Source organism: Brachycentrus maculatus, unplaced genomic scaffold (assembly GCF_059751285.1).
Source record: "Brachycentrus maculatus isolate JH-2025_06_01 unplaced genomic scaffold, ASM5975128v1 h1tg000440l, whole genome shotgun sequence".
NCBI lineage: Eukaryota > Metazoa > Arthropoda > Insecta > Trichoptera > Brachycentridae > Brachycentrus > Brachycentrus maculatus.
Window position 1 is genome coordinate 523,180 of NW_028281188.1, and position 26,672 is coordinate 549,851.

Sequence of the window (26,672 nt, forward strand, 5' to 3'; positions counted from 1 at the left end):
AAGTACATTTTCTGGGCATTGACGATTTTTGATTTATGACGTTCTTTTTGCAAGTGTTTAACTTTAATAAAATAATAATATTGAGAATATGATAAAGGAAAACGAAGGTGTTTCATCTAATAAAAACAGTCTTTTTGTGAGATAAAACATATTTTACTATACCAAGTTAAAATTCCGAAACGGGGTTTAATAAATTTCCAAATAAAAACACTTAAGTATATATGCGAGAAATTTATTTAAAAACAAGTATTTACAATTTATGTTCAAGAGGTTCAGCGATTGTTTTATATCACAGAGCTAATCATCGAAGGGTTGAAAATTACTGGTCATTCAATAGAGATGATGGTGGGGAAGATGATGAGGTACGTGGTGGACTGTTGGTCCGATCTTCTTCACGTTGGCCTGGAAGCCGTGGATGTCGTCAGCTTTGTAGTCTACAATGCGGACTGAGTCATCAGGCTCCACCAGGGAGTACTGGCCTGCAAAATATACAAATCATTAGAATAATCCAGTTATTTCATGCATTTGGCACAGGGCCTAGAAAGCGACCTTGCGGTACACCAAAGGTGATATCGAAGTTATTCGAGAGATCTAGTTATATATAAGACGCACCAATGAGTCCATTCGCCAGGAACTACGCCTGGATGGTTTGACTCTGGCCAATATCCGTACCCGATGGATTCTCCAGTTCTTTGGACACGTTGCGCGTGGCAACGAGGATAGCCTGGAACGATTAGTTGTGATCGGTAGCCTGGAGGGTAAGAGAGGGAGTGGAAGATCCCCACACGATGGACCGATCAAATTAAGGCAGCAGCAGGCACCTTAGTGGTCAAGGGATAACTGGAGAAGAGTCATTGCTTCTGCAAGGGTCACAACCCTCAGCAATGAGGAATAAGACGGAGAAGAAGTTATATAAAGTATTTAGAAATTGAATTGCCTAGTGAAGTGAAAAATTTATCTAATCTCAAATCTACCTTTTTACTAAAGAATATAATGATTTCAATAGGATTGGTAGATTTACTAGACTCCTTACATAGCGAGATTTTCAATTATAATTTATAAGTGCGATATTTTATAATGATTAAGGAAACCCATATTTTTATAGCACTTGAGTTTTATTAAAGACAAAAATAAAAATCTTTAATAAAACTCAAGTGGCATAAAAAAAGTGTTTCCTTAATCATTGTAACATGTCTTACCACAAAGTTAATGCCGAAACAAGAAATACCATATTTTAAAGATTGTCTTTGGTGTATTCGTTCTTCTGTTGATCGATTTAATATTTACATCAATTTATAAATAAACCATTTTTTGGGTTTATGTCGTAAGAGCAACATTTAAAAATGAAGGGTTTCGACTTGAAAATCGTAAAAAATACATTATTTTATTTACGATTAGAGAAAGTTTAACGAAGTTTAAGATAAAGTTTTGGGCCTGGAGCAGCGGTCGGGGAACTTTTAATTTTTAACCGCTACCCTAAAATATTTTTGCAAAAGTCGTAATAGATATAATAATATAGAAAAAAATGAGAGAAGAACTCAACTGGTTATCTATAAAAAAACATAGTAAAATATAATATGCTTATCTTTGTACATAAATTTTGTAACGATAAATTACCCAAATATTTTAAGGATAAAAAACTAACTAACTAACTAACCATCACGCCGCTTCCCCGCAGGGGTAGGCAGAGAGAATAGAGCGCCACACCACTCTGTCCTTGCAAACATTCTTCGCCTCTTCCACGTTCATGCATCTCCTCATACATACCCGCCGATTGTAAGGATAAAATAGTTTATTGTGATTGTGATTGTATTTAAGGATAAAATAGTTTAAATAAAATTTTTCATGAACATACTACTAGAAATAAGGATAAGACTACTAGAAATAAGACTGCCATTGTTGAAAAAAACCGAGTCGCAAAATTGTTTAATGTATAAGGGTTTGAAAATGTATGATGAGATGCCTGAATGTTTGAAGAATGAAAAGAGTCTGAAATAATTTAAAAATAAATGTTTTGTTTACTGTAAGAAGATGTAAATGAAATATATGATGTAAATTTAGTGTAAATAATAGTTTATATTAAATGTAATATAAGCTAACTAATGAAATAATAAAAAAATTAAAAAGTCGTTACTACCCCCTCCCCCTATTTCGAAAAGAAGACAATCAATGTTAATATTAAATAAACACTATTTATTGAATTAATTTACACGATAGTGCATGACAATTTTTTTCTGTATATATAATTGAATGTGTATATGTATATATATATGTGTGTATGTATGCGCATGTATATATATGTATGTATATTTATAAATATATTTTTTAACTTCTTACCTAGAAAAAAAAAATCCTTTAACCACCCTTTATTAATTCCTCTCCTTTCCTTCTCCTTCCTGCTAAATCTATTATTTTATAAACTACCCTTTTTTTGTTTTTGGTTTAATCTCTGAATGTTTTTTAATAGTTTTATAACATAAATGTGGAATTGTTTAATTGGCTTTTTTTTAACGTAACTATTTTTTGTCAATGTAATGTAATGTTTATTACTGTTAATGTAACTATTGTTTTATATCATTTTTTTTATATGTAAGCTGTACAATTCCCGAATAAATAAAAATAAATAAATAAAATAAATAGTAAAAAATTCACATGAAAATAATTGGTATGTACCTAATAGACAAACGAAATAAAATTCTCAAATTGGATCAAATGAAAATTCAGGTTTTCAGGTTTCCTTTTCAGTTTTTGGAGAAACGATGTTGCTTCATGTTCGATAGGTACACTTACTTCAAAATTGCGACTTTTTTGATACGCAACAAAGCACGCACACACCTGAATTTTTTAAGTTTGTAAAAATAATAGCACTTTTATGAAAATCACCTTCAGCTCTTGTCTTTGATTGACCCTTTTAATAATTTTGACTGTTTTAAAAATTCAGAAGGATAAATTTAATTGGTACATACCCTTGACGACTCCTCCGTCTCTGATTTCAGACTGGGTCTTTACATCTCCAGAGTGATGGTCCTTTACGCCGTAATCGTAAGCATACTGGGGGTAAGCCTGGAAAATTTAAAATTATCGTGCTATTTATCAATATGGCGTTAAATTTCTCTCTCATCAACAGGTGAAAATACCAACTTTTTTATAACCCTTATATTCTTATTCTAACCCTTATCCGCACCCAATGGTGCATAGGGCACTGCATCGTAAAGAAATAGTGTTATCTTGATCGTTACTTACATGAAGGCAAGGTGATCAGCCTTCCGCTTCAGGTACTATAGTCCAGGGTAATATTGAATAAATATTAGACTTAAAACTCACTAGTATTTATTTTTGCCCTCTTGAGAATCGAACCCGGGACCTCCAGCGTGGTAGCCTAACGCGCTAACCACTGGAGGCGGATCATATTTTACTTTAGTATTTTATAATATAATATCTTATATTATAATACTAATTAAGTACGTATTTATACTAATATGTATTTTTATATTTCTTAAATGTCTAAGAACGCTTTGATTTACCATATAAAATGTAAACACGACTAGTTTCGAGAACTACAGACGTTCTCTCATCAACAGGTGAAAATACATAATGTTTTTTGTATCTTACATTGTATTTATGGAATACAGATGACTAAAATGAACATTACTGATTTATGACAATAAACTCGGGGTTCCATACCCATACTCGTACTAGCTTGTGCTGCTTATTAATACGAGTTCCTTAAACGTAAGTGACTAATTAACTCCAACTTACATAGTGATCAGCGTAATGGCCGATGTGGTCCATGTGACCGATGTGGTCCATGTGACCGATGTGGCCCATGTGACCGAGGTGGCCCAAGTGACCGATGTGGCCCATGTGACCGAGGTGGCCCATGTAGCCGATGTGGCCCATGTGACCGATGTGGCCCATGTGGCCGTAATCACGGACGATGTTGCTGTGCGAGATGGCCGGGTGGCCAGCGCACAGTGCTACCAACGCCAGGCAGACGGACAACTGGAAATAGCATTTTGAAGGAAAAGATGGAAGTACAGGTTATAAAAATATAAATTATATTAATACTACTACTCTTTGCAGGTTAGAGATTCAATTTGATTCAACACTTCTGTTTATCGAATTATTTAAAATAAGTCAGTTTTTATAATTTTTTGACATCTCAATATAGATGTAACGATCGGCGGGTGTGTATGAGGAGATGCATGAACGTGGAAGAGGCGAAGAATGTTTGCAAAGACAGAGTGGTGTGGCGTTCTATTCTCTCTGCCTACCCCTGTGAGGAAGTGGCGTGATGGTTAGTTTGTTAGTTTGTTAGTTAGTTTTTTCAATATAGATGAAGAAGAATATGGAAGTCTGGGCATTTGCCTGGGGCTAGCGACCGTCAAGGGCTGGTTCAAGTGATAATTTTACATAACGTCTAAGAATTTGCGTAGTACAGTTGTCAATCATGGGTAGAATTGGTGAATGTTACACATATGTAAAGTGATCACTTAAACCATCCTATGACGGTCGTAAGACCCGTAAATGCCCAGACTTCCAAATTCTTCTTCATCTTTGTTGGGATGTCAAAAAAATAATATAAAAAATAACTCCCGTAATTGGAGATAATCCAGATTTGTGAACAAGTATTTGGACACACTCAAAATGTTAAGTCACTTCTTAATTATTTACTTATTTCTTAATTATTTATTTATTACATTCTCTCTAATTAATTTTTTTAATAATTTATTTTTATTTCAAGTGTGTATTTTAATGTGTCTTACAGGGTTTTCACTTGAAATTTGACGTATTACATACCAAATCGGACGCGTATCAAATCAATTGGACGTTTAACAAATTAATTTGATTTGACTTATTATTGTGTAAAAAAAAAAACATAATTAAAAAAACAGAAAAAGTAAATCGTGCGCAGAGATTATGACAGGCTTGCCAACTTGACGACTAACGCCATTGCTAGTCTTAAGAATAAAAAATGTGGGCAGGAATTCACACTGACGGTATATGAAGCTTCCGTTTCAAATCCTTATCAGCACCGCAATGGTGCAAAGGGCACTGCATCATATAAACGAAGTGTTATCTTGATCTTTAACTCATGAAGGAAAGGTGATCAACCCTCCGCTTCAGGTACCAGTCCAGGATCAAATTAAATAAATATTAGAGTGAAAAAATCACAAATATTTATTTGCCCCTCCCCCCCTAGGAATCGAGCCCGGGACCTCCAGTACGGTAGCCAAGCATGATGACCATTACACTACGGAGGCGAACAAAATATGAATATATTTTTGAAAATTCCAACGTTTTTATAAAATGCAATATAGCGTCCAAATTGGTTTGTAAAATGTCCAATTTAAAGTGAAAACCCATATTTATGCGTTGTAATTATTAAAAATAAATGTTTTTTTACCTTAATGAATGCCATTTCGATATTTTCAAGTCGAGTCTCTTCTTGAAACCAATTACTGTGAACTGATATTGGAGTCTGAAGGATGATGCCTTTTATAGTGTGTTTGGTCGCGTGTTTGAACCCTGTTTCACGCTTCCTCGACCATTGCCCAAACTGCATTTCGGTAATTATTACCGGTAAACTATGCAACAAGCACATGCCTATCATTCTTAATATGTAGGCTAAAAAGTGTAATCAAAATCGCGTGATTAATTACCGATCAGGGTTGGGCTGCTATTACAAACAAACGCGAATATCAAATTTAGTGGTGTCTTAACTTAACTTACTTAGAAAATTCATCAATGCTTCTTACCTTATGTTTTTTTTTATATGCCTATTTACTGTACCTTTTATTGCTTTATATTTTACATTTAACCCTGTGTTTTATTATTTGTTACTTTCTTATTTGTGTTTCAGTCTTGTTAACCTTAATCCTATGTCGATAGAAATGATAAGCGATAGAAATTACTCATCAGGAATATATATCGCTCACTCCTTTCAACAACGTCAAATATCAAAAAACTTGATTTTTCAGGATATCGTTTTTAAAGTTTAAAAATATAATAAAATGTATTAAAAATAAATATCAATTTATTGAACTTTTTACTGTGCAACGGATCTTTTTAGGTAAAACCTGAATGTTTTTTTCTCAATTTGAAAAATATTTAGTATATTTAAAAAATAATTAAACAATACCTTTTCTTCAAAATGCAAAAAAATCACTTTCTGCCCTGTGGTGGGTAAATATTATAAGTTAAAAATATGCCGCTTTTGCTGGGATATAGTACATTTTATGGGCATTTCGAAAACATTTGGTGAAATGAGTGAGCGATATGTGACTTACGTGTAGTAATATGTTTAAAAAAAACAATAAGACGAATAAATGGACTATGTGACAAATCTTGATTTATTTAAGATACTGAACCATTGTATTGTTTTTAAGGATCAACCTTATTAATTTATTATAAACCATACACACTCATTATCGTTTAAAGACGAAAAAACTAAATATGCTATAAATCCTTGTATAATACATTTTTGTCCGCCTCCGTAGTGTAATGGTCAGCACGCTCGGCTACCGTTCTGGAGGACCCGGGTTCGATTCCCAGGGGGGGTAAAAATAAATATGAGTGATTTTTTCACTGTAATATTTATTCAATATTACCCTGGACTGGTACCTGAAGCGGAGGGCTGATCACCTTTCCTTCATGTGTAAACGATCAAGATAACACTGCGTTTATATGACGCAGTGCCCTATGCACCATTGGGGTGCGGATAAGGGTTTTATTATTATTATTATAATACATAAAAGGCAAGGAGAATTTTCTTAGGCAACTGATAAATACATATTATTATATAAAAAAATATAAATAAAAAGGAACATGAAGCCCCCATCGTTCATACACGAATGAAGATGGAAGTTTGAGAATCGCAGGGCTTACAACCTGGCTTTTTGCTTTAGAGATCACTTTGAACAATTCGCTCACTCCTTTCAAGAACATCATAAATCAAAAAACATGATTTTTCAGGAGAACGTTTTTAATGTTTTAAAATATATTATAATGTTTTAAAAATAAATATCAAGCCACTTACTGAACTTTTTACTGTGCAACAGATATTTTTATGTAAAACCTGAAGGTTTTTTTTTCTCTACTTGAAAAATATTTAGAATGTTAAAAAAACCATTAAACAATAACTATTCTTCAATATGCAAAAACAACGCTTTCTGCCCTGTAGCGGGTAAATATTGAGTTAAAAATATGCCGCGTTTGCTGATATATCGTACATTTTCTGGGTATTCCGAAAACATGCACAACTGAAAATTGTCGATTTTTGATTTATGACGTTCTTGAAAGGAGTGAGCGAATTGTGTAGCGTCCACCATTCTGCCCATTATTGAGCATCGATATTGCATTAATTTTTAAAACTTTTCTTAGTCTGGGTTAATTTTTTTAATGTATTTTGGCTGCAAAATTCATATGTACATTTCATATCGATACCTAACTGCAGAAATATACTAACAATTTATAAAAAAAAAACACGAGGGAAACAATTAAATATTCCAAAGTTTAATGAGTTATAAAGTACTCTCATACTAGAAGTAACACAAAATTCACTTTTATGCGACTAGGGATTGTTCTGCACTCAAGTAACGATGTATATTTCTATGGGCTTAGGGCTATTTTTTTCAAGAATTATCAATTAGGATAATAAATAAACACATTTGCCAGAAATAATCACAAGATTTATTTGGAAAAACAAAATGGATATTTTTTGATAAACTACAAATTGGAAACATAAGAGATTCGTGAAACGTTATCAGGAGAACATAAAAGCAGAGATGTCTTCCAAGTGAGGAGGCTGGAGGTTCAGTAACGTTTGTTGTTGTTGTAATAGGAGGGAGATGGGTGGATGGAAGGTCCGATCTTCTTCACTTGAGCGTTGAAGCCGTGGACTCCGTCAGCAGCATAGTCCACCACGCGAACGGAACCATCAGGCTCCACCACCGAGTATTGGCCTGTCGGGAAACAATGGAAAAATTACCTGATTATTTCAATAATTTGCGAGTCCCCCCTTAAGTATAATATAAACAATTTTTCTTAAAGACGTATCACTCATGTAGTACATGCTTGCTAACTTTTTCCTTTTTCCTTTTTCATCTTTTTCAAGTTTTTAATTTTATTTTAAAAAATTTAAAAAAAAAACAATTTTTTGTTTTCTGATAGTCAAGCATTTTTGTATTTTATATAACTAACTAACTAACCATCACGCCGCTTCCCCGCAGGGGTAGGCAGAGAGAATAGAACGCCACACCACTCTGTCTTTGCAAACATTATTCGCCTCTTCCAAGTTCATGCATCTATCTCCTCATACATACCCGCCGATTGTTACGACTCCTAACCTGACCACTTTCAAGTATTTGGCATACCTGATCGTGCCATGTTTTCTCGGTCTTCCTCTGCTCCTTTTTCCACTTACATTCGCCTCGTATTTTATATTAACACTATTATTCTAGTTCTACTTATAATACCTATACCCTTATACCCTTTACTATGACCTAAATTATATTGTATACCCACACACAGGCCATGCCTTTGTGAGATTTTTTTTGTATTTATATTTTATTCATTTTTTTTGTATTTGAATTCATGTCATGTTTGTACAATGCAAAAGAATTTAAAATAAAGAAAAAAAAATTGAATAAAAAATAAAAATTGAGTGCAAGTCCTTCTCCAAGTACAAGAGCTTAATATTTTTTTGGAGAGGCACAGCGGAACTAGTTTAAGATATGTTATAAGCAAAAATTTTGACAGGCGCCGTGGCGTAGTTGGGTAGACGCTCGACTGCGAAACTGTAATTCCATTGCAAAATAAATTCAAAAAAATATTTATCTTCAATTGGTCTGGGTGTTTGTGATGTATTTTTCACATTTACCTTCCCCATCCTTACTATCCTACCTGCAGACAAACCTCTAATAGAGGCTTTGCGAATTATTCATTATTTTAAATGTCTAGCAAATTAATTAAATTTCTATATTAAACGAAACACAATCTTGAAATCTTTTTAGACATATCGTAGTCATACAGGAGAAAGTGACCAAGTGCATTTTTTACAAAAACGTGATCATTGACTATTTGATATCTTACTAGCTTAATATTGCCCTGAAAAAATCCCGAAGGATTTTAAACTTGGAAGTATAATATATTGAATTGTTAAAAATTACTAACTGCATTGATGTTTATTTTCTTGCCAAGCAAAAGTGACTTGAATGGCCCTCCTGAACATTTTATGTTTTGTTAGTTGGTCACTTTCTCCTGTACGACTACGATATTTTCGTAAGTACCTTTCACGAAGTCTCCATCTCGAATTTCGTGTTGAGATTTGACATCTCCCGTCTGGGGATCATTTACTCCATAGTCGAAGGCATAACTCGGGTACGCCTGAAATAAGATAATGAAAACAAAGTATTTTTTCAGAGTTCATTTTGGATCCCTGACTAGGTTTTATTTTATATATCGCTCACTCCTTTCAAGAACGTCATAAATCAAAATACTTGATTTTTCAGTAGAACGTTTTTAAAGTTTAAAAATATAATACAATGTATTAAAAATAAATATCAAGTCACTTACTGAACATTTTACTGTGCAACAGAACTTTTTAGGTAAAACCTGAAGGTTTTTTCTCCATTTGAAAAATAATTAGTGTATTTAAAAAAAGAATTGAACAATACCCTTTCTTCAAAATGCAAAAACAACACTTTCTGCCCTGTAGCGGGTAAATATTGAGTTAAAAATATGGCTCTTTTGCTGGGATATAGTACATTTTCTGGGCATTCTGAAAACATGCACAACTGAAAATTGTCGATTTTTGATATATGACGTTCTTGAAAGGAGTGAGCGATATGCCAGGCAGCTGGTTAATTTTGGTATAGGCCAAGGGGTTCCCAATCTTTTTCAGCCCGCGGCGCACTTACAAACTTAGTATTTTGTCACGGCGCCCTACATTATTAAGATATTTGGAATAGATATAGTGACTATATATATAGGGTCTTTCAATAAAGACTTCCAAACTTTCACAGTTGATAGCGACCATATTGTTGATGCTACATCTCTGACGCACACTTTGTTTTATTAAAATTTAAATATATAAAGCTCTTAATGAAAGATCCTGTATATATTATTCATTCAAACCCTTATCCGTACCCCAATGGTGCATAGGGCACTGCATCATATAAACGCAGTGTTATCTTGATCGTTAACACATGAAGGAAAGGTGATCAGCCCTCCGCTTCCGGTACCAGTCCAAGGTAATATTAAATAAATATAAGAGTGGAAAAATCACATATATTTATTTGACCCCCCCTGGGAATCGAACCCGGAAATATTATACTCGAAAGAAATAGGCACCTTCGATACTAGTAGTTGGGTAGATAGGCACAAAAATTTAAACATCCACAATATGAAATTGAGTTTTTTTATATTTATAAGAATTCAGATTTGAAACAGAGAAAAACAAAAAAAATAAAATATTTGTGGTTTCGGATAATGATAGAGGATCGACTCACGGCGCCCCTCTTTACTTTCTACGGCGCACCAGGGCGCCGCGGCGTACACTTTGGGAACCCCTGGTATAGGCAATAAATTGCCAGGACTTTACTCAAATTTACTTAAATTTGATTCGTCAAACGTCCAATTTGAAATGAAAAACCTGTATTTGTGAATCTATGTGTAATAAGTATATATGGTCAAATTATAAGCTTAAATAATAAAAATGAAAATGGTATTTTCTGGCGTTTCTCATGTGTGTGATTATAATCCAGGGTTCGGACCTCACATACTAATATAAGAGCTTCTGCTTAATAAAAAAAGCTTCTTTACATATCACCAATAGATGTCTCTAGTGAAGATCTAGTGATTCAAGAACAAGATTTTTGAATTGGTTCACATATATAGAACTTCCAAGAATTTGAGTAGTGTGGTCGTCTCTCAGGAGGCATGCGGAGTACATGGCCAAGCCAACTGAATCGCCTTTTTTTGACGACAGTTGTGACCAAGATATAGTAAAAATAATTATATAGGAATCATTTTAGTAACTTACATAATTATCACCAGAATATCTGCCATAATTTCCATACCCATGACCCCCATATCCACCACGATTATACCTATCATATCCCGAACCTCCATAGCCCCAACCGTTGTACCCATGGTTGTAGAACTTATGGTTGTTGTATCCAAGGTTGTTGTACCCATCGTTGTTGTAGCCATGGTTGTAGGGAAGGTAGGGGAGTCCCTTGTAGCCTGGAGAGCTGTATCCTCTAGGATAGTGGCCGAATCCAGGAGCTCTGTAACCGCCTGCGAAGGCTATCCCTTGTACCTGATTACTGTGGGACACGGCAGGGTAGGCAGTGCTTGACGTCACCAACATGAGGAAGAAAGCAGCCTGAAATTATTCAACATTCTCCTTATCATTCATCGTTCACTTTGTATGATACCACTTTTATAAACACTAATTCGTCACTACTGGTTTTGGAATAATCATTCCATCATCAGGTGATTAAAATAAAATTATTACGGTTTGACATTTCGCACACTCCTTTCAAGAACGTCATAAATCAAAATACTTGATTTTTCAGGAGAACGTTTTTAAAGTTTAAAAATATTGCACAAAGTATTAAAAATAAATATCAAGCCACTTATTGAACTTTTTACTGTGCAACATATCTTTTTAGGTAAAACCTGAAGGTTTTTTCTCCATTTGAAAAATATTTAGTATTTTTAAAAAAATAATTAAACAATACCATTTCTTTAAAATGCAAAAACAACACTTTCTGCCGTTAATAAATAAGTTTAATTAAGTTAAATATATGCCGGTTTTGCTGGTATATAGTACATTTTCTGGGCATTCCTAAAACATGCACAACTGAAAATTGACGATTTTTTATTTATGACGTTCTTGAAAGGAGTGAGCGATTTGTACAAAAATGAAATTTTGAAAGAGAGAAAGATGACAAAACTTTCTCTGTAGAGATGGATTTATCCAAGTAATATTTTAAGTGCTTGATTTTTTTCTTAAACACCTTTTTTACATTGAAAAAATACGTTTTTATTCGAAATAATTATATGGTCTTAAAAAGGAAAGAGTTATTGAAAACATTTTGAGTGTGTCCAAGTACTTGTTCACAAAATCTAGATTATCTCCAATTACAGGAGCTATTTTCATATTATTTTTTGACATCTCATCAAAGATGAAGAAGAATATGGAAGTCTGGGCAATATCTCAGCCTATGACGGTCGTCAGCCCCGTAAGTGCCCAGACTTCCATATTCTTCTTCATCTTTGATGAGATGTCAAACATAATATGAGTTATTGAGAGATTACAAAAGAGTTATATAAAGATTACGTGAGTAAGTTACAAAAAAAACTATCTTTTCTAAAAATTCTAAATCTATTCTAAAAAAAAACAATAAAAAAATCCAGTATACATTTTTGTAATCGGGCGTGGAAAGACGTGTTACCTCTACAGTGGTCGGTCGGTGATTGAATTCTGTGTTACGTTGTATCCCCTTAAAAACACTACTTCGTGAAGTAGTGTATTTAAATGATATTACACAAAATAAACGATGAATGATAAGGAGAGTGTTATATTACCATACCACAAAGTTAACAATGTTTTGGATGTACAAAATATATATGAATAATTTTTGATGAAATGTTTACCTTTAAAATATCCATTTTATGTTCGTATTTGGCGGAAAGATGATCTGTAACTGATGCTGGGATTTGATTGACTTCTCCTTATATACTAACAAAAAATAACAATACATTTTTCTTTGAATAATGAAGGTGCGTACGTTCGATCCTGCCCGATGCAGTGCTGGAATATTGCAATCTAATTCATTTTTATTGTCCGCCTCCGTGGTGTAATGGTCAGCGAGTTTATCTACCGTGCTGGAGGTCCCGGGTTCGATTCCCAAGGGGGGTGAAAATAAATATTGATTTAACACTGTAATATTTATTTAATATTACCCTGGACTGGTTCCTGAAGCGCAAGAGTGATCACCTTGCCTTTATGTAGGTAATGATCAAGATAACACTGCGTCATTCGATGCTGTGCCCTATGCACCATTGGGTGCGGATAAGGGATATAAGTAATAATTCATTTTTAATATATTGTGTGTGTACACTACTACTACTACTACCACCATCACGCCGTTTCCCCGCAGGGCTGGGCAGAGAGGATAGAACGTCACACTCTTCTGTCCTGACATACACTCCTCGCCTCCTTCACATCCATACATCTAGTCATACATGCCCTCCGATTACGCAGACTTTTGACACCGCCAGATTTTAGGATCTGATTGATCTGATCGTGCCAAGTTTTTTTCGGTCGTTCCGTTCTGTTTTCCCTTTCACATTGGCCACATATATTTTCTCTCGTTATCCATTCGCTCCACATGTCCATACCACCGTAAAGAACTCTTCCTAATCTTTTCAATTATTTCTCGTTCAGCCTTACATTCCTTTCTTATATCTTTGTTTTCAATTCTGTCATACAATGATTTTCCACACATTCCTCATTATCTTTTTCCCAATAATAATAATAATATTTGACTAATGTATCCAGAATATCGTCTCAGAGATGCTTTAAAATTCATCTTTATTCTTTATGCCTTATATATTTTTTTACATCTGAAGTTATGTATTTTAAACGGACCTAATTATAATCTAAGTGCAAAAGTTAAATCTGAATGTAACTCCAACATTACGCCCTCAAATGAGGTCTTAAAAATAGCTAGTTAAAAGAGTCACCAAATTACTAAAAAGTACTTACTTACCTTACAAATTAGTGTGCAGTGACTTACTCGGTAAGACTTGCCTGATCATTCAAAATGTTTCTACAAAAAGGGTATAGGAGAAAAACTGGAAAGGTTTGCAAATGATGTAACGAAAAACCATTGTGCCCAGAGTGTTTTAAAGATTTCCATTCGCGCATATAAAATTTGTTTCATGTTATATTATTATCATTTGTTCAGTAAATTTTAATATAATTCACATTCGTTGCACTGTTTTCACGTATTGAAAAAAAGAAATACATTTTATTTTACCCATGCATGTAATTTGTTTTATCGTAATCATACAGGAGAATGTGACCAAGTGCATTTTTTACAAAAACGCGATTATTGACTATTTGATATCTCACTAGCTTAATATTGCACTGAAAAAATCCCAAAGGATTTTAAGTATAATATATTGACTTGTTAAAAATGACTAACTGCATTGATGTTTATTTTCTTGCCAAGCAAAAGTGACATAAATGGCCCTCCAGAACATTTTAATGTTAGTTGGTCACTTTCTCCTGTACGACTACGATATATCATATATTAACATTGTCATAAAAATATTGCAACTCCGTATTATGCTCCCTCAAAATACAAATAAGCCTATATATAGCTTATTAGTAATTTCTTTGCTTCTGAAATTCCGAAAAAATTAATAACCAAACAAAATACCTCTATTTCTAATTGCCAACACAAATTTCACACTTTTACACTTTAAAACAATACAAATACACACACATGTACATGAAAAAGAGGGTTAGTAATTTACGCTCAACAGAATAAAGAAAGGAGGAATGTTCCTCGAAGGAAGAAGGCTTTGAATTCCCAATTTTATTGAAATATTTAACCCTTCACTGCATAGTGTTTCAAATTTGTTACATATCCAAAAGTAAGTGTTAAAACGTTCTTTAAAAATATTAGCAACCATTCTTTGTTGTTACTGATTGGATACATTCATAACTCACGTATATAGTTCATAATTTAGCCAAAAGACGCGCTATGAACGCCAAAATAATAACTTCACTTGTCTCTCCAAGACGAACTGTCAATGCAGTCATGCAAAAAAAGTCATACAGTGAAGGGTTATATAATTTAATTGGCTAATTGCGTAGTAATTTAATTAGTAATACGCGTAGACAAAAAATACTTATTTTTGTTTACATAATGTCGATGTACATAAAGAAATGAGTCAGTTGATGTCACTGAATTAAATTTCATTATGATTTATTGTTGAAAATCTATATCTCAGTATTCCATCACTGTTTTCTATTTTGTGGTTATACCTTGCCAGGGCCGGGCAACTTGTTAAAATGAGGGCCGCTTTAAAAAACTGTTTTTTTTTTACATTTCTTATTATTATTATTTCAAGTTGGATTAGGTGATTACATCTAAAGTTACAGTAAAAGTAAGAAAACTCGTTGAGAGAGTTCAAATACGTTTGTTATATATTTCCGCAGTTATTTCGGAACAGAGGCATTAAAGAAGAATCGATTTTTATTAGAAACTCTAACGTAGGAGTAGAAGTTTAACTCTTTAATAAACTACGTGAATCGCCGCCTAAGAATTTTCACTTCAAAAAGGTTGGGACCGCATGTGACCGCGGGCCGTGATTGGACAGGGCCCGCCTTATTTGGATAGAGTTTAGAAGTTGTGAGCTCACTGAGGCGTTTATAAAAAATACAAGGCTGATATGTAATATAATAATTTAAAGTTAATACATATATTAATTCATTCAAGTCTGGGAGTTTCACTATTTATTGCGTTATTGTATTTTTTTAAATTTGTTTGAATAAACCTATATATCAATTACTTGCCAAGGATATTTTGAACATATATTTCAGCTGAAAAACCGATCCTTTATTTGCCAAAGCAGGGATAGAGCACTGTCACGCGTTAGTGTTTGGCTACCGCGCTTTAGGTCGACTCCAAGGTGTATTTTTTTCACTGATTCTAGATTCAATTGCTCCTGATGGGATACGAGTTTCATATTATTTCTTGACATCCCATCAAAGATGAAGAATAATATGGAAGTCTGGGCATTTACGGGGCTGACTACCGTCATAGGCGTATACACTTCGGAGCAACTGCGCTAAGCGCATCGACTCCATTTAGTAAATAGAAGTTATGATGTTTTGAAATGTGAGTGGATCAGAACACAAAGTATTTTTATTTCTCGAAATAATATATGAAGTTATGATCGCTGTCACTATATAAAGAAAAATCAAACCAAACACGTTTGTAGGGAAAGTGGCAAATTGATAACTAGGATTAAGTGCGGATTAGGAAGAAGAAGAATAATAAATTACAGGTGCCAGGAGCCATGTGTGGTAAAAACAGATTGATAACTCGTCGTTCGTAGTGTGTAATGAGATTTTAGATTATACATATCGCTCACTCCTTTCAAGAACGTCATAAATCAAAAAACCGGATTTTTCAGGAGAACGTTTTAAAAATTTAAATAATATAACACAATGTATTAAAAATAAATATCAAGCCACTTATTGAACTTTTTACTGTGCAACAGATCTTTTTAGGTAAAACGTGAAGGTTTTTTCTCCGTTTGAAAAAATATTTAGTGTATTTAAAAAATAATTAAACAATACCTTTTCTTCAAAATGCAAAAACAACACTTTCTGCCCTGTAGCGGGTAAAAATTAAGTTAAAAATATGCCTCTTTTGCTGGGATGTAGTACATTTTCTGGGCAATCCGAAAACATGCACAACTGAAAATGTCGATTTTTGATTTATGACGTTCTTGAAAGGAGTGAGCGATATTTCGTATTCGTAACTGTCTGCGATATTTTATGATTTCTTTCTGATGACATATTGTGATAGGCGACACATTGTGTATGTTTTATCTGGCATATATAGATTTTTTAATTATTTTTTTTAAATTATCATTTCTGTTTTAAACTTATAATAATAGTTATAAAAAAATAAACATTTTTTTTTCGATAATTTCGACCTGAATATGAATTTGATAATTATGAATTACAAACCTGATAATTTTGTTAGTCCTTAGAATATTTTATTAACAACATTTTGAGTGTGTCCAAATACTTGTTCACAAATCTGGATTTTTCCAATTAAAGGAGTTATTTTTCATATTATTTTTTGCCCAGACTTCCATATTCTTCTTCATCTTTGAGATGTCAAAAAATAATGTGGGAAATATTTTATTTATTTATCAATTTTTTGTACCGATTATATGTACAATATACATCGGCGGACAATACACATTTGTAATTCAGTAGAACCTCGATATAAAGGACTGGGGGTAGTCCTTTATATAAAAACAGGTTTAAATTAATTTTAAAAAAACTATTTAGATTTGCAGTGACAGGGATATTGAAAGCTTTAAATGTAAATTCACAGTAAAATCGGGATACAATTTTGCTACTTAGTTAAAAAAAATTGCTTTGCAAGAAAATTCTGTCATGAAGCCTAGATGCTTCTCTATCAGATCTGGGAATGCGGTGGAACAGCTTTCAAAATTCAAAAAACGTTGTTTTTTAAATATAAACACCGCATATATCTAAATAATCAAACAATACAAAACAGAAACGAAATTCTATTTATTGTCTAGATACTAGTCATGAAGTAACGTTGCTGGGTGATATAAACGCGGTTAATTTCAGTAATCCTGCTATGAAGAAGGAATCAAGTTGCGTTTGCACTTTTGATGTTTTTTACTGTTTTTTTTTATTATTTAAAAACCACTCTCGTATAAGCGTTAAATTTCGTTATCTGATGAATGGTCAACAATCTTTTGTCCGTTATATCCGATGTTGGTTTTATAGAGGTCCGTTATATCGAGGTTTTACAGTTCATATATTTAATTTTACTTGACTAATACCACCATGTCCTTAAATATATCGTAACCCGTGCTTTGATGCATTCGCGTCTTAAATCCATTCTTCTGAAGTTGCACTTCGATGAATAGACTCTAGTAAGTGTCTATACACGACGGATACTCCAGTTCTTTGGACACGTGCTCGTGGCAATGAGGATAGCCAGGAACGACTAGTTATGATCGGTAGCCTGGAGGGCGAAGAGAGGGAGAGGAAGATCCCACACGATGGACCAATCAAGTTAAGGTGGTTGGAGCGCTACGTGCAGCGCAGTCAAGGTATAACTGGAGAAGAGTCATTGCTTCCACAAGAGTCACAACCCTCAGAAAGGAGAAAGACGAAGAGAGAAAATAATTATAGTTCTGAAATGTAATGAAAATGTCCCGACGGAATCTCGAAAAATATGGCGATCCTAATTTTTAGGCTAAATTTTCTGGCTTTATATTCAAACTAAACCACTTTGCATTGCTAATGAAGGATAATGTCGGATTTAAAGCATTTTATGAGACGCTCATCGTGTTCCTTGAGTTGTACCATTGTGTAAATGTCCGTTATCTATCATAATTGTTATCCGAACAGCGGCACGTGTTTACGAAAAATGTTTTGTAAAAAACGAACAAGTTGAAAACCATAATAATTTTTAGGGAATACCATTATTTGTTCAAATCTATTGTGACACGCGTTTTGACGCATTCCGCATCATTTTCATACACCGTTCAAACATTAAAATGATGCGGAATGCATCGTAACACGTGTCACAATAGATTTTAAGAAATTGTGGTAAAAACAAAAGCAAAACTTTAATTAAAAATGGATAGCTTTTAATACAAAGTGGCTGCCGAATCAATTAATTAAATTATGAGAAAATAAAAAATACTTATAAATCTATTTATTTATTGATTAATTTTTTTATCATGCACATAATTGCAAGTAATAAGTTATAATAATGTGCCCTCGCTGCGTTTTTCCTTGCCAAGGGCACATTTTACAATTTTTTGATCAATATACGGTAGTATTTTTTAAATTTTACTTAAATTTAAAAAAAGGTACTGCCGCGACCGGTCATGGGCTAGTTATAGACTGGTTCTCTGTCAAAGACTTTCAAGGCAGGTCATTAGCCCCGTAAATATCCATAATTTCATATTTTTCTTTATCTATGTTAAGGTGTCGAAGATGTAAAATTAACTTCTAAGTTGAGAAAAACCAGATTTGTGAACGAGTATTCGGAAACCTAAAATGTCAAGAATATGTACAGTATTGAACAAATTAATTGAAACAAAACTTTTTCTTCGTATTTTCAACACCCTCTAAAAAATGTTTAATGTGATCAGCCTTCCGCTTCAGGTACCAGTCCAGGGTCATATTAAATCAATATTAGACTGAAAAATCACTAATATTTATTTTGACCCTCTTGGGAATCGAACCCGGGACCTCCAGCACGGTAGCCTAGCGCGCTAACCACTACACTATGGAGGCGGACTATACTACCAGAGATATAAAAACGAAGGTCAAATGGTAATAGAATATTTCAGCAGGATAGAACCCCTGCCACAAATCCAAAAAAATTATAAAATTTTCACACAAAAACAATGAACTGTGTTGGACTGGTCAAGAATTTTGCCAAACATAAACCTAATTGAAAACCTATCGGCAATCTGTAAGAATCGGCTCTCCAAATAGGACTGCACTACGGTGGAAAAGCTCATTTTGTCCATAATTCAGGTATGGTTTCGAGACAAAAAAATGGCATCCACGTGCCAAAACCTTATAAAATAAATGCCAAGAAGAGTAAAATCTTTGATGGAGCCCAAATGAGATCATATTAAAGATTAATTTGTGATATAATTAATAAACAAAAGATTTTATGAAAGTTTTAAAGAAAATACAACAAAAAAAAGTTTTGTTTCTATTAATCTGTTCGATACTGCATATCGCTCACTCCTTTCAAGAACGTCATAAATTAAAAATCATCAATTTTCAGCTGTGCATATTTTCGGAATGCCCAGAAAATGTACTATATCCCAGCGAAAGAGGCATATTTTTAACTTAATATTTACCCGCTACAGGGTAAAAAGTGTTGGTTTTGTATTTTGAAGAAAAGGCATTGTTTAAGGTATTGTTTCAGGTTTTACCTAAAAAGATCTGTTGCACAGTAAAAAGTTCAATAAGTGGCTTGATATTTATTTTTAATAGATTGTATTATATTTTTAAACATTAAAAACGTTCTTATGAAAAATCAAGTTTTTTGATTTATGACGTTCTTGAAAGGAGTGAGCGATATAACTTTTCTTGTGTTGATACGCAGCTCTTTTGGTTGTGTTTAACAAATTTTCCAACTGTTAAACTCATTTTCCTATTTTTTAATAAATCAAAATCTATCAAATAGAATCGTGGATTTTTATACAAAAGTTCACAAATATTTTGACAGTGCTCAAATTTTAAGGATTATAGAATACCATTGTTTGTTTTCCGATTGTTTTTGGTTAAAGAACTTCATTATTAATAATCATCGTAATTAATTAGCTGATAATTGTTTTTCTATTCAGTTCTTATCTTGGATGGGTATAAGTAATATCTCCACGGCATACAGCATGCTAACCAGCCTCGTGAGAATCGGATAATCACAGAGCACATGGAGATCATTATTTATTATTTATTAAGCCGAATATTAATTGGATAACTTCTTTGTGCCTTGCTTTATCCGCGATAATTGTTCAAATTAATTGTGGGTCTATTCTAAAGATTTTGTTTTTTTTATTTGGGAATTTAAGAGGAAACTTCTGAAATGCGAATTAAGCACTGAGATGGCTTTTATTTGTATGTAGGTATGCAATGTATGTATGATGTTTACTCAATCCAACATGCTGTCGAGAACTCATATCGCTCACTCCTTTCAACAACGTCATGTTAAAAAAATCGTCAATTTTCAGTTGTGCATGTTTTCGGAATGCCCAGAAAATGTTCTATATCCCAGCAAAAGCGGCATATTTTTAACTTAATATTTACCCGCTATAGGGCAGAAAGCGTTTTTTGCATTTTGAAGAAAAGGTATTGTTTAATTATTTTTTTGAATATACTAAATATTTTTCAAATGGAGAAAAAACATTCAGGTTTTATACCCAAAAAGATCTATTGCACAGTAAAAAGTTCAAAAAGTGACTTGATATTTATTTTTAAACTTTAAAAACGATCTCCTTAAAAATCAAGTTTTTTGATATGTGACGTTGTTGAAAGGAGTGAGCGATATGTACTGTATCATGAGATAATTCATATAAAGTAGTGTGTAAAGTGATCGCATAACCAGCCTAAGACAGGTATAAATAACCCCTGTAAATACCCAGACTTACATATCCTCCTTCATCTATGCTGAGATGTCAAAAAAAACTTTGTTTAGAGTTTGTTCTACTCTTTGGAAGCGCTCAAGTGTCAGTTGCCCTGGTGATTCAACTGGGAACTCTAAAACATAAACGTTCCAGCTATTCTGGCCAGTCAGAGATGTGACTAACGGATAACTGTTCCATTTTCAGTTACCCATGAAGGGTATAAAATACCCCGTTTGAAGCAGATCTTAATTTTTGAGAAAAGAGTGAAACTCCTTAAGCTGCGATTCTTTAATTGATAATTGGAAGAGAATTGAGAGTGAAATGTCAAGGACGAGTCACTTTTATTAGGCACATTTCGTTACATGAGGGAGAAGAAAGATTTAACGTTAAGAAAAGGAGAAAGAGAGCTATACATTCCGACGAAAAGAGAGCAACGTTTGCACGATGATACAAAGCAATATAATAACATCATGATAACATACAGGCTGATTTGCCCTAGCGCCTAAGAAAGTTTCACTTTAAAAACTTCATCATCTACGTTGAGATTTCAATAATATCTTGATAGTGCGGAGTGATTCAGCATTCGCCAACAAATATTTGGACACACCATAAATACTGTACAAAGTCAAAAGTAATAACTTGTAATTACGCCTAAATTCTAAAAAAACACATCTCATCCTGCCTCGAATTTGAATATCGCATAATTTAGACGGATTTGCGGATATGCGGTAATGAGATGGGAACAATGTAACACCGCGTCGGCTCCTTATTTTCCTAAAGTGATATCAGACTTCGCTTAATCACCTTGTTAACACATTGCTAACTACCAATTAAATATATCAATCTTTTGATAAATTATATTTTTCAGTAATTAATTGAAATGTTTTAGTAATTGGACTTTATGACGACAGGGCTGGCACACAAAAGGTTAACATTTTGCTCACTCTTTTCAAGAACGTCATATTCAAAAAATCATCTAATTTTGGTTGTGCATGTTTTCGGAACACCCAGAAAATGTACTATATTCCAGCAAAAGCGGCATATTTTTAACTTAATATTTACCCGCTACAGGACAGAAAGTGTTTTTTTTGCATTTTGAGGAAAAGGTATTGTTTAATTTTTTTTTTTAAATATAGGTACTTCATATTTTTCAAATGAAGAATAACATTCAGGTTTTACCTAAAAAGATCTATAGCACAGTAAAAAGGTTAATAAGTTGCTTGATATTTATTTTCAATACATTTTATTATATTTTTAAACTTTAAAAACGATCTCCTGAAGAATCAAGTTTTTTGATTTATGACGTTGTTGAAAGGAGTGAGCGATTTGTATATTTACGAGTATGTACATATGAGAAGAGGCCTAATCAATTAATGAAAACAAATTCGTTTTGTCAGGAAAATTATATAAATTCATGTTGGTCGATCACTGCCTTGTTGTGCGACGAAGAATTTTGTCTAGCCTCCTACTAGTCTGATGATATCGGTAACGACTGAACCCGGAAGTGACTAGTGAGTCAAATAAAATAAAAGTGGAAAAAGCTATATACTTATATAGTTCTTGCTTTATTGCATGATTGGTATGCGTTGTAATTTGATGAATAATTACCTCTGTGGAAGTCTGTACCGGAACTTTCAGTGTTATTTTCATAATGGATTTTTATGCGTCACTCATACGACCCATTCAACCTAGAACTGACTGACATAAATAGTAAATTTTCATTATTTTTTTTTAAATCCTTCGAATTAACGTTTGATTTTTAATGAAAGCAAACAATGCTCGGTAAACGCTGATGAATTTGAAATTTTAAGAAGAAAAAAAAATTTGAAAAAACTTTCAATTAGTTAAAAAAAGAAGTTAGGTTCTGTAATTTTTCTGAGATTTTTTTAATAAGGGATTAAATGTTTGCAAATAGGGCAATATTTGTAAGGGGTGAATTGAAAATATTGTGATCTGACGAACCGTTGAGAACTGATTTATATACCTACTCGATCTTGTGATATATTTTTTTAAATCCCGTTTTAAACCGTTCTGATTACATTTCACGAAAAGACACTTATGGTAAATTAAGTACGAATGGTCACCCTACGTCCCCTCCCCTCCCCCTAGCTCACGAGACAAGCGACTGTCCAGAGCGTTTTTAAAGATTATTATTTCAAAGTACCTACTTGTAAAGTTCCTGCTTACCGTGAAAATCCATATAAACGAAAATTAATGTATGCGTTTCTTAGCATCTTGCGAAAGTTTTATTTTCCAACTTTTGTTTTATTCACATTTCAAGCTCCAGCATTCTCAATTTAAATGACGTTTGTTTTTCATTTGTCCGTGTGTTCATAAAATTGATATTAATGCTGCATTTAATTATTTTTCATGTATTAGAATAAATAAAATTGAATTTCGCGGTAAAAGGAAGATATTGTTTATGATTATACAGAAATCCATAGATGTCTGGATAGATAAAAGTGAAGCTTAGAAATATCCAAAGAGTAGTCCATTGATTTTGACAGCTGACAGAACAGCTGATGGTTATAATACATTATAAAATAATATAAAAATGTCGACTCCGGACTCCAAAGATCCCGTAAAAAAAGTAGAAAACCCCGGCGAAGGAATTAGGTCAATAAGAAGTACGAACGTATTTAGAGTTGTAAATTTTGAACTCTATGCGAAGCCAGTATGTTATGCCTTTACATTTTTTATTGAGTAACATAACCTATATTCTGCTTTAGTATTGGTAAAAACACCCAAATAAAATGGTTTTCTAAATGAAAATATTTATTTTTATTCAACTCTACCGCATTTTGTAAACGTATCTTGAAATTGAGTAAATAAATAAAAGGTTTTAATTGTTTTTCTTGCTCTAATATACTTATGTGCTCTAATATCTGTCCGCCTCCGTAGTGTAATGGTCAGCACGCTCGGCTACCGTTCTGGAGGTCCCAGGTTCGATTCCTAGAGGAGGGTCAAATAATTAGAAGTGATTTTTTCATTCTAATATTTATTCAATATTACCCTGGACTGGTACTTAAAGCGGAGGGCTGATCACCTTTCCGTCATGTGTTAACGATCAAGATAACACTGCGGTTTTATGATGCAGTGCCCTATGCACCATTGGGGTGCTGATAAGGGTTTGAAGAAGAAGAAGAAGAAATATACTTTACAATATTTTAAAGTATGTTTTTTTTATTGTTTAAAAGCGTAACCAGTGCAGTTGGTAAAGTAGTGGGGTGATGTGACTGGCAAATTCTTGCGAATTCTCTCAATTTGACTTAGCCTTTAAAAGCTTGTGCATTGGGATCTCGGATATCCAAACTAATCAGGGCTGTGGTGTGTTCGGATTTCGAAAAGTTCAGATTAGCCAAGTAATTTGCAACATTTTACATTTCAATTGTAAAATAGTTTATATATTTTCAATTCGAAGGCATGGCATAGGTGACGTTATCCAGGACAGAAGGACCTATAACCTGAGGACGAGGAGAGCTGACCCCAGCAGTCTACAAAAACAATAAACTGAGATGTAGCCAGGAAGAAGAAGATATGTAAAGAAAAGCAGAATTCAATCCAATAACCTTGTTTAATTTTGAATAAATTACCCAAAAATTTATACATCTAATGTACAATAATTTTCCCACATTAGGTTTCACATATTAGCCGTCTTAAATTATTATTTCTTTCCTTTTCCAGAATATGGCAATAATGTCGGTCGGCCTCACCTGTTTCGGGATCTGTCTCGGTTACATTGCGTACATGAGATCTAAGTACGAAGGCATGGGATACTACTCGGCTGTGACAGAAGATGGAACGGAAATATTCGAGAAAAAGAAATCCAAATGGGACTGATCAACTATCTTCTTTATTTTAAATCTGTACATAATTTTTTTTATTAGTTTAATAAATGGTTAAGATCAAATTGTTTTTAATATTATTTCTTGACATCTCAACATAGGTGAAAAAGAATATGGAAGCTGGGCATTTACAGGGCTTACGACTGACATAGGCTGGTTTAAGTGATCACACGTGTAACATTCATCAATTCTACACATGATTAACAACCACAATATTCAAATTCTTGGAACTCCTATATATATATTGTTCAAATTCGAATCATAATGCTTGAATCACAAGAATTTCACTAGAGACACATATGGTGAGATGAAATTATAAGTAAATAACAAAAAATAACTTCTAATTGGAGATAATCCAGATTTGTGAACAATTTTATTTGGACATACTCAAAATGTTGTAAAAAAGTATTAATTTACAGCGTATAAAAAATACAAAGCACATTTTTCAAATTCTTTTAACTTCTAGATATATTGATTAAACTCGCTACACAGTTCTTGAACTCGATAGACTTCACGAGAGACATCTATGGTGGGATGAGGCAAGCTTTTTATTAAGCAGAAACTCTTTCATTTGTTTGTGAAAAAATGAAAGAGTGCTTATTTGATGATGATGAATGATTTGGCTTTAACTTTATGGATAACATGTTGATTTGAATGTGGACGAGATATAGGGAACGAAAAACCATGCGTTCTTTCAGTGTCTGCTCACAACAGTGAAGGAGAACTTCCTGAACAGCTTAACACAGGCAGGAATCCATCTCCCCACCCAAGTGTCCACCCTTCTTTCTGAACCTAATTCTTGGTTTGCGCTCATAATTTCTAAAATATTAAAACTAAACGCATTGAAACTACAATTTTTTATTATTAATTGTTAATTTTATTTTGTTTGTAAATAAGTCCTATTGTCCGCCTCCGTAGTGTAATGGTCAGCACGCTCGGCTACCGTTCTGGGGGTCCCGGGTTCGATTTCCAAGGGAGGTAAAATAAAGATAAGTGATTTTTTCACTGTAAAATTTATTCAATATTACCCTGGACTGGTAACCTGAGGCGGAGAGCTGATCACCTTTCCTTCATGTGTTAACGATCAAGATAACACTGCGTTTATATGATGCAGTGCCCTATGCACCATTGGGGTGCGGATAAGTGTTTTTATCTTTAAATAAAAATAGTACTTGATACTGGCAGAAATATCCTCTCACTGGCCAGATAAATAAATAAAATAAAAAAATTAAAAACATATTAATTTAAATATAAGAATAAAACTTTTATATATGAGACCGCTTTTTTGTGTTTATTCATGTAAACACAAGAAGTTTCGAAAAAGAAGTTTTAATTATGAGCCGCTTAGGCTCACAGAAATAGTATAAAATGAAGTATTTTTGTAAATAATAAAAACACTAATATTTCTCATTTAAAAAAAAATACATTCTAAGTATTGTTAAAAATCATGACCTGGTAAAGGACAATATCTAAAATAAATGTAAAAATAATGTATTCATATTTGCAACTGCTATTTAAAGTGATCAAATAAACCCTAGAATAAATTACATAATTTCTTAAAAATTTTCAACAGGACCATCTCAAAAAATCCCAAATTTAAAAAGGATCAAAGAAATATAAAGTAATACCCGTAATAAGCATACAAATAAAACGATTTTTTTATGATGGGTATTTTGCTATCAGAATTTTCAAGTTACTTGAATTTTGAATTTCAATCTTCAAATGACAAGCGATCATGAAAGAATCCATTCAAATAAGTGTTTTAGTAAAAAAAAATAATTGAACACAAAATAATGCGCTACTTTTAGTAAGACCTTTTGCGTATGTGGCCTTTTCCTACTTTTTGAGCGCCGTTTCTGGCGACAT

The 26,672-nt window shown here is 33.2% G+C and overlaps 3 protein-coding genes across 3 annotated transcripts; 1 reads left to right on the forward strand and 2 right to left on the reverse strand.

Annotated features, from left to right (window-relative positions):
• Positions 1 to 301: 301 nt before the first annotated feature.
• Positions 302 to 5,459, reverse strand: LOC148302561 (uncharacterized). Its single transcript, XM_088271414.1, has 4 exons — positions 5,408 to 5,459; positions 3,760 to 4,002; positions 2,967 to 3,063; positions 302 to 479 (listed from the first exon to the last, which is right to left on the reverse strand). The coding sequence occupies exons 1-4, from the start codon at positions 5,420 to 5,422 to the stop codon at positions 331 to 333; spliced, it is 504 nt and encodes a 167-aa protein (XP_088127540.1). The 5' UTR covers positions 5,423 to 5,459; the 3' UTR covers positions 302 to 330.
• Positions 5,460 to 7,652: 2,193 nt separating this feature from the next.
• On the reverse strand, positions 7,653 to 12,715 carry LOC148302562 (uncharacterized). The gene is made up of 4 exons (XM_088271413.1): positions 12,667 to 12,715; positions 11,045 to 11,389; positions 9,291 to 9,387; positions 7,653 to 7,964 (listed from the first exon to the last, which is right to left on the reverse strand). The coding sequence occupies exons 1-4, from the start codon at positions 12,679 to 12,681 to the stop codon at positions 7,816 to 7,818; spliced, it is 606 nt and encodes a 201-aa protein (XP_088127539.1). The 5' UTR covers positions 12,682 to 12,715; the 3' UTR covers positions 7,653 to 7,815.
• Positions 12,716 to 23,440: 10,725 nt separating this feature from the next.
• Positions 23,441 to 24,871, forward strand: LOC148302563 (small integral membrane protein 8). The gene is made up of 2 exons (XM_088271411.1): positions 23,441 to 23,635; positions 24,646 to 24,871. The coding sequence occupies exons 1-2, from the start codon at positions 23,516 to 23,518 to the stop codon at positions 24,799 to 24,801; spliced, it is 276 nt and encodes a 91-aa protein (XP_088127537.1). The 5' UTR covers positions 23,441 to 23,515; the 3' UTR covers positions 24,802 to 24,871.
• The last annotated feature ends 1,801 nt before the right edge of the window (positions 24,872 to 26,672 follow it).